The 8500-nt window shown below is 38.0% G+C and overlaps 1 protein-coding gene across 2 annotated transcripts in view; it reads left to right on the plus strand.

Moving 5' to 3' along the window:
• The window catches only part of lin7a (lin-7 homolog A (C. elegans)), a 45882-nt gene extending 43841 nt beyond the window's left edge, over positions 1-2041 (plus strand). For both annotated transcript variants that reach the window (XM_005740854.2, XM_005740855.1), the window contains exon 6: positions 172-2041. In XM_005740854.2, coding sequence (XP_005740911.1) covers positions 172-196 — 25 coding nt within the window. In that variant the 3' untranslated portion in view covers positions 197-2041. The remainder of the gene's footprint in view (positions 1-171) is intronic.
• The last annotated feature ends 6459 nt before the right edge of the window (positions 2042-8500 follow it).

Here is an 8500-nt window from a genome sequence, read left to right on the forward strand (position 1 = left end):
TTTTTTTTTAAGATTAAATGTTTGTCTTGTTGCTAATTTATCCTTTTACCACACCATGTGACATTTTTCAGAAAACAGAAAAAAAAATTGAACTCAGCATGACTTCATTTAGTGCAGCTGTGTTTCACGGCATTGCTCTCAGCCTGTTTTTCTTGTCTTTGTGATCTCCAGGCTGTTCCAAAAGAAGAAGAAGTGAAGAAGTGTGTGGATCTTTAAGGCCATCTGTTTGTGTTGAGGATCCCAAAGGCGTCTCTCCATCATGGAGCAAAACCGACCGAAAGTAGAAGACTCTTTCACTCTCTCCCTTCCAGTGTACCACCGATTACTGAGCAAAAACGAAGAGAGCGTTTGTCCTGAATTTGGTGCTTCGAAAAACAAGTATGAGGGAGGCTAACACTGAAAGTTTTGACTTTATAGTCCCTTTTCTAGGTTCTACACCCCAGTCGTGACTTGAATACTCCCTTTCTTGTGTTTGTAGTTTGGTTTATTTTCTCCACTTGGTTTGCTTTCATCCATTTCGCAGTGGATCCTTCGCCATTTTTCCATAGATATCATTTGTACAGTGGTGTTTCTATTGATTCCTCTACTGGTGCTTGTGTCTCTGTATGAAAAGACCATTGATTTCCTTTTTCTGTGTCCTGTTTTTGATGAACTCTTTTTTACCTTCTATATTGTAGCAAGAAAAGATTTTGTATCTCGTAGGTTTAGCAATAACACACTTTTGTTTTGTTTTTTGTTTTTACATTTTAAAATAAAATTCATCACCGTACATATACAGAGTTTAGGTGCAAATGTAAATCACCATAAAGCAAATCGCATCTTATTCACTGTAAGGCAGCTCCTGAGTCCAAATCGGTCTTCGGTGCCATTTAAAGAGATTTACAGACGGCGCATAGAGTTAATGTGCAATAACTGCGATTCATAAAAAGAACTTATAAGCTACTCCCAACTGAAATTAATCTAGAAAATATATGTTACAAGGAGGTTCACTTTAATCCTCAGAAATCTTAAATGTTCCCGACAGATTACCAGAATGTCATCACTTTTGATTTTAACAGAATTAAATGAATATTATGTTTATTTTTCCAGATCTGTCTATTTTATAGTTTACGAGATCAGAGATTTAACACAAAGTTTTAATGTTCATTTAAAATATTATGTATTCTTTCTATCATGTGCAGATTGTTTAAAATCTATTCATTGCATTATGGCTAAATACTAGCACATAGTTCACGTGGATGTGTTACCTGCATTTTGTGTTATGAGTGGAGTGTTTTGGTTTGTTTGTTTTTTTCCCAGTGGATCTGTGAGAGAAATCATTTTCTTTGTCACCCAAGTAGCTGAACTCCAGAGTCAAAGTGGTAATCTGCCAAATCTGTGTTTACGTTGTCTCCATCTTTGGTGAGCTTCTTGTTGTGGTTTTCTGCTCCGTCGTTCCCAGAGATGACTTATTTATAAGTCTTTTTAACTCTTTTTTTTTTTTGTTTACTGTTGATTTTCTTTACATTTTCAGTAGCTGGCTTTTACTCTTTTATTTATCCCAGGCATTAAACATCACTTCCTCAATGCGAGACTCTGTAAACACCTGTATGCTGAAAGCAGCTGGCGTAAAAGCTGATGATGTTACAAAGATTTTATTTAAAACTGCAGTGAGTGATGATTTCATCTGCTTTAACCCCTAAGCCCAAATGAACAGCAGCCTACATTAATGTGTCCCACACTGCCACATTTGACTATTTCCCAAAAAAACTGTTTCCTCTAAGGTCTACTTAATGTCAAAATATTGTGATTAGGTGACCTTAATGTCCAGGTTTTATATGATTTACAACCATTTCTGACTCACAGTACATCTTAATAAGACAGATCCCTTTTTGTACCTTTAATTTATCGGTACTCTTTCTTAATTGACTTGCATTTTTGAAGCGAATGGTCCTGTATTTAACGTAAAGATAAAAAAAAAAAATAGATAACAAACTCTTGATATGCAATTGTTATACATACTATATTTGTATAAATAAATCTATGTGCTTGTGTACAGTGATAAACTTGTGCAGTTTTCCTTTGTATTGCATGCATGCATTTTATGGTATTCTAGCACATTGGCCCAATTCCAGTCTGGGTCCTAAAAACTTCACAATTATGGCTGTTGAAGGGTCTCTTTACTTCTGTCAGGGGTGGCCAACTCCAGGCCTCAAGGGCCGATGTCCTGCAGGTTTTAGATGTGTCCTTGATCCAACACAGCTGATTTAAATGGCTCTATTACCTCCTCAACATGTTTTGAAGTTCTCCAGAGGCCTGGTAATGAACTAATCATTTGATTCAGGTGTGCTGACACAGGGCGATATCTAAAACCTGCAGGACAGCGGTCCTTGAGGCCTGGAGTTGGACACGCTTGACTTAAGGGGAAGAGTAGAATTTTAGCTGCAGCTTTGGGGCGACTGATTTCTTTAACAGACACGTGTACTTTTGATTTATACCACTACCTATTGATCTATTAAGATCATAAATATCACTTACATAACAATATACATATTCAGTTTAATGTAGCAGACCCTCCACAGTGAAAGTGTGTCAGGGTTGGGTTGGGACTGGACCTCATTATTCAAGTGTCTGAGCACCAGAGAGAGGGTTTTTTGTTTTTGTTTTTTTTATAAAGTATTTTATAGATGTGTATCAGATATATATTTAGATTCTTTGATTAGGTTTTATGGAAGCCGTTTTTAACCTCTTCAATCATGCATTTAGGCCCTATGTGGAAATAATTTTAGCTTTGCTGCTACCCTTGTGCTATATTTGCAGTTTAAGGTGAAGCTGGTAAACTGACCCAAATGCAAACCACCACAGGGGCAGACAGGCAGGATCTAAAGTGAAAAGCAATTTCAGTGCTGCATAAGAGGTATCTTCAGTAAAGGATTCCATAAAACTATGAAAGAGAGACAAAAAGAAGGAGCAGGATCATGAACTCACAGACACACACACAGACAAATTGCTTTAGACACACACACACACACAGAGGACAACCTGGGCTCAGGTGTAAACAGTTAGAGCAGGCAGATGATTAAATGTGGGAATCAAGACAAAGACGGGAAGTAAAACACACAAGATACACAAAACAAGAAATACTGTCAAAATAATACAGATCCTCCTCCCTGTGCCAAAGAGCTCAAACTCTTAACAACACCAGACACCATGACGCACCTGCTTGTGTGTTGAAAGGGGGAATTATGATGTGATGCAAAAACGTGCTTCGTTCTTTAACGTAATCATACACCAACAGCCTTGTTTTTCCCCTTTCTCTGTAGATTAGGAAGAGTAATGCAAGAATGAATTTGCAAACTGATGCAAATTGTCACTGGGTAGCTCAAATACCTCCAATAGAGGTGAAAATGCACTCATGTAACTTCGCAGTATTTTAGTTTGTCAAAATTAAATTGCAAAAGCCTAATAGCTGAGATGTTCCCATAGATGCCAGCGACAATTACTAATCAAAAGTCCAGCTTATATCACCATTGGCTGGAAGTTTATGATTCAACTTCACTTATGTATGTAGACAGAGATTTTAAAAGAGAACAGGGATAGGAGAAAAATAAAACTGTAGGATTTTCTGGTACGTCCTGAAAAAATGTTGCTGTATTGCTTGATTTCACTTATCAGTTGTACTCCTCATTATAGCTGTTAGGAGCGAGTACTTGTGAGTTGTGAAATGGCTCATAAACACTTCAGCAAGGTGAAATTTCACTTTCATTCTGTCTGAACACACCACCTGAAAGAGCTGTTTCTGCTTTACACCTTGTTGGTTTGTCAGACCAGCAAAGGCACCGCCAACCTCTTCGATTCCAAGCTAGCAACTGCTTTGCAGTCTGCAGTGGATCTATATTGTAGAGGTTTACACATTTATTAAAGAGGTAAAAGAAAATCACCTGTTCAGTCTTGGGTGGAAGCACAAATCCCTTTGGGATTGTGTAGGTCTGGTTAAAAATGTGCCAAATAAAAAAAAATACCATTACAATAGTATGAGGGAGCAAAGATGCTGTTAGAAAGATGTGATTCAGTTTAAAACAATGCTTTTTAAATAAAAGTTATTTTTCAATGCTTGAAAAATCACTGCCCAAATATGTGCCCACAGCTGTTTTAACATGTCAAAGCTTCCTTTTATAAGGACTTTGGTGTTATAAATGAAAATCCAATGCACAAGAGCTGAATAATTAACCCAGACTCCAGTTCCCCTACTGGCAACTTGAGAGTCAATCCCCATAGACTGCCATGTTATAGTGCCAAGTTTACAGCATAATAAAGCATGTTTGCAGTCTGGTGCAAAACAGTTTTGGCCTATACTGTCCAGCTATTTTCATAAGAAAGGAGGTGAATTGTTTTATAAAGCATCCACTAGGATAGTTGAGTCCAAATTTGATATTTGAGTCATTAAACTCTCATCACTGTGTGTGTGTGTGTTCCTGTCTAGCTATCTTTGTGAGGACTGAAATCTGCATTCTACAGTCACTTGTGAGGACACACTCACCGGTCCTTACAAGTTTGAAGGCCTTTTTGAGGCTCAAAATGTGGTTTTAGTGTCAGGGTTACAATTAGGTTATGGTTATGGTTAGGGTTAGGCATTTACTTTTAATGGTTAGGGTTAGGGTAAGGGGCTAGGGAAACCATTATGTCAATGAAGGTCCTCACTAAGATAGCTGAACAGGGTTGTGTGTGTGTGTGTGTGTGTGTGTGTGTGTGTGTGTGTGTGTGTGTGTGTGTGTGTGTGTGTGTGGCGGGAATGTCTTCTTCTAATCTTATGGCTTGTTGTGCAATGCTACCATCTCAGACATTTGTGCTTCAATCTGAGTGAGTACATTTCTAGTGTGTTAGTAGGAATGTAGGTTGAGACAACAACAAAAAAACACCGCCACAGTCAGTCAATGTTTCCAGAACCAACAGGTGACGTCACAGTGGCCATTTCCACCTTTTATACTGTCTCTGGTAAAAACACTGCCCGGTTTGCTGGATTGAGGGTGCCCAGGAGCAACTGCATTTAAGGTTACAGACACCAAAACAGCCTGTTTGAAGCAGAATAAAAAAACAGGAATAGAAAATTTGGAGACACATTAGATAGACATAGGCCTTTGAATACTGCAGTCTTTTCAGTAACTGGTTGCTGAGTGTAACCTTTGATTTGGAGACAAAAGTTACATCAGGTGCCTACTCGATTACAGCAGCACGGGTCTGATTGCCTTTCAGTGATCGAAGTGCAGCTGCTAAAAGGCCGAGTGATTACACCTTGTGTACTGAGTTGTGCCTCTGAAGTCTCATCCAGGTCTTTAGCCTTGGAACAGTAAGTCATCAGCCTTTTGCTGGATCAATACAAAGAGCAGACTCTGAAACTAATAAAGAGACCCTTGTAAGTAGAAGGTGCTAAACTCAAACGGTGACAGCAAAAGTACAAAGCAATGTGTTGTTCATTGTGTTTCATGCAATAAACGCTCTGTTAGTGCCACTCTCCATCACCCATCCAGTGTTGCAGTACATGACTGGAGCCTGAAGTGATTAAACTGATGAAGGTGACATATTCCTCACCCACGTCTGCAGATGGTAAAGAGAGCTTGAATGCAACACCTTCTCAAAAGGCTCACATCTGTGGCTGTGAGACACAACAAAGATGATACAACGATCGAAAAATTCCCAGCGGTTTCTTTAGTTTTACCTTTAACTCGTGATCTCTTTTGTAAACTTCTATCAAGGCTAGACTAGGTTTACTGCACAGATTTAATATAGACAGATTTTTTGTTTTACATCACCGAAGGCTCTGTGGTATTTTAACAAATAAAACCTTTCACCAAGCTTGCACACAGAGGCACATTTTGCAGTATAAACGAATTGTTTCCAAATGAAAGTGTGTCCCTATTTAAATGGAGATGAATCACCTTGATATTCTTAAACTTCCTCCAAACAAAATAATTCCTCCCAGAGAGAAAAAGAGAAAACTAAATAAAAGAAAGCAGAACTGAAGAAACTTTATTAAAGAGGAAAGAAATCAGACAATAGATATTATAAACAGTACGGAAGTGTTACGAAAGATGGGAATACCTTACCTCTCTCCTAAACACTTTTGCTACAAAGATATTTGTTATTTCATTGTTTCTTTATTTCTTTATTTATCTGTTTTAACATGCCCATTGTTAGTCACACCTTGCTGCTGCCAGGTTAGGTTCTTTGTGGCACACATTCAACAAGATCCTGGAAATTATTCTTGGAAATTCTGGTCCATATTGACACGATCGCACCAAGCAGTCGCTGCACATCCATGATTATAATTCCTGTTCCACCACATGCAAAAGGTGTGCTATTGAACTGAGATCTGCTGACTACAGAGGCCATTTACCTCATATTGAACATCACTAAGACAAAGGATAGTAGTAGATTCCCAAAGATTCAGGCCTCCTCTCCAGCCTCAGAAGGTTTGTGGGGTGGACATTGAGGTGATACCAAAATAGATAACAAAGTAGACGAGTTCCAGAATACAGAAAGACTATTCAAAAATGGGCAGTTGCCTCTATTTGTTAAGGAAACCAAGATCTCTTGACATCTGAGTAACTTGCTGCAGATGTACTACCAGTCTGTGGTGGCAAGTGTGCTTTTCTGTGCTGCAGTGTGCTGGGGAGGCAGCATCAGAAACAAGGATGCAAGGAGACAGGACAAACTGGTGAAGAAAGATGGCTCTGTAATTGGAGCCAGACTGGCTCCATCCATCCTACTCACTTCTATCTTTATCTCTTTAACAGGATGGATGGATTAGTAGTAGCAGTAGTATGATCGAAACGTCAGGTTTAAACGTTTCTTATATTGCAGCGTCGCTCACAGTTCAGAAGTGTGCTGAAATTCATCTCTTCTCCATTTTCTGCCTTTGCAGTTCCTCACTTAGAGAGCAGCATCACAGATTTTGCCAGAGGGCAGATTGAATTCTCCAAAGACCTCCACAGTTAAAGTTTCATTATGAGATCAGAATTTCCCTCAAAGATGAGAGAATATATGAATTACCCAACAGAAACACTATCAAGAGGATCATTTAGAGACTACATAAATACAACCTGCGGCATATAAAATCTGCTCTTAAATAATGATCAATAAACTCATGAATATGGCCTCTCACATGTTGGAGAAATACAAGAAACACCTCTCTCTTGTGGTCTTGCACAGTACTACAAGAATGACTGTGCTGGCCTCTGAGTGATGTTATTACACTTATAATAAAAACAAGTCCCTGTATAACTTACACGTTTTAAATAAAGCTCAATCCCAACAACCTTCGTGTAAACTGTTGGCACGTTCTGGTGTGGACGCCGTGTGGGGTTGGTGAGGGTGAGATTCATGAATCACAGGTAGCCACGGAAAATTACATAAGCGACATTTGCAGTGTAGGCTGCAGCTGACAGCAGAGGTTAGTGAAATACAAGCCACTGCTAGAATGTTTCATTGCATTGTAGCTGAGACAGACACACTGTTTAACTGCTGGGATTTGCTTTTGGAGGGTGCTACACTGCAACTATCTCTTCAGTGGCAGGTGAAGAGACTTCTTGGACTGTACATCTGGATAAATACTGGTGGTACTTGCACAGTTATCATATTTCTTGTATTTCTTTTAATGCTACTTTGTTTCTTTAAAGATCATTAACACCATTGCTGCATAAAAAGTGGCTATCATAACGTTTGCTGGTATTCTAAAATGATCTAATAGACATCAGCATGAAACCATGAAACCACCAAATTGAATTACTTACATTCAAAGTATTGTTTTTAGTATGAGGAGTCCACTATAATATTTAAGGTTAAATATGCAAATTGGATGTTATATATCTAAATATATGCTAATAAAGTCAAGTTAAAAATTCTTGTTTCATTTTGCTGACATGATAGTGGAAATACAGTCACGGAAGGGCCTTTAAATTCTCTTTAATTGCTGAATAAATTACAAAATGAAATTTTTGTGAGGAATGAAATGTTCTGTAAATGCTACTCTGGACAATGCAATAACAAACCCTTTGGCACAGGGAGGAAATTTTTGAGTGTGGAGACTGCAAGAGATAATCAAGTGGAGACTTCTCGTTCAGAGTATTAGAAAAAAACAGAGAACAAAACCACACAAAACAAAATAATAATTTTGATCATAAATATCGATTATTTATTGACAAGCACAATTTATTTTCCCAAAATGTTTGCATGATGCAATTACTGAAATTTATGCATATTAACTATTTAATCTAATCACAGCTCTAAATTAGTTTTTATAATCAAAATGCTGTAAAATCTTTAAAAAAAAAGAAGAAAAGAAAACATTGTCAACAATGGCTTGCCCTTTAAAATATGGCTACTGTCAGAAATATGTTATTATCTCTCTTAAACTTATTTGACTTTCATGAATTTTCTGAGCTTTTCTTTTGTAACCTCTTGCTCACATGCAGCCTAACATTAGACCCTTATGATGATATGCAATCAGGCGATTTAAATTCTG

This window comes from Pundamilia nyererei, unplaced genomic scaffold (genome assembly GCF_000239375.1).
Source record: "Pundamilia nyererei isolate P.nyererei 1_Seehausen unplaced genomic scaffold, PunNye1.0 scaffold00104, whole genome shotgun sequence".
Taxonomy (NCBI): Eukaryota; Metazoa; Chordata; class Actinopteri; order Cichliformes; family Cichlidae; genus Pundamilia; species Pundamilia nyererei.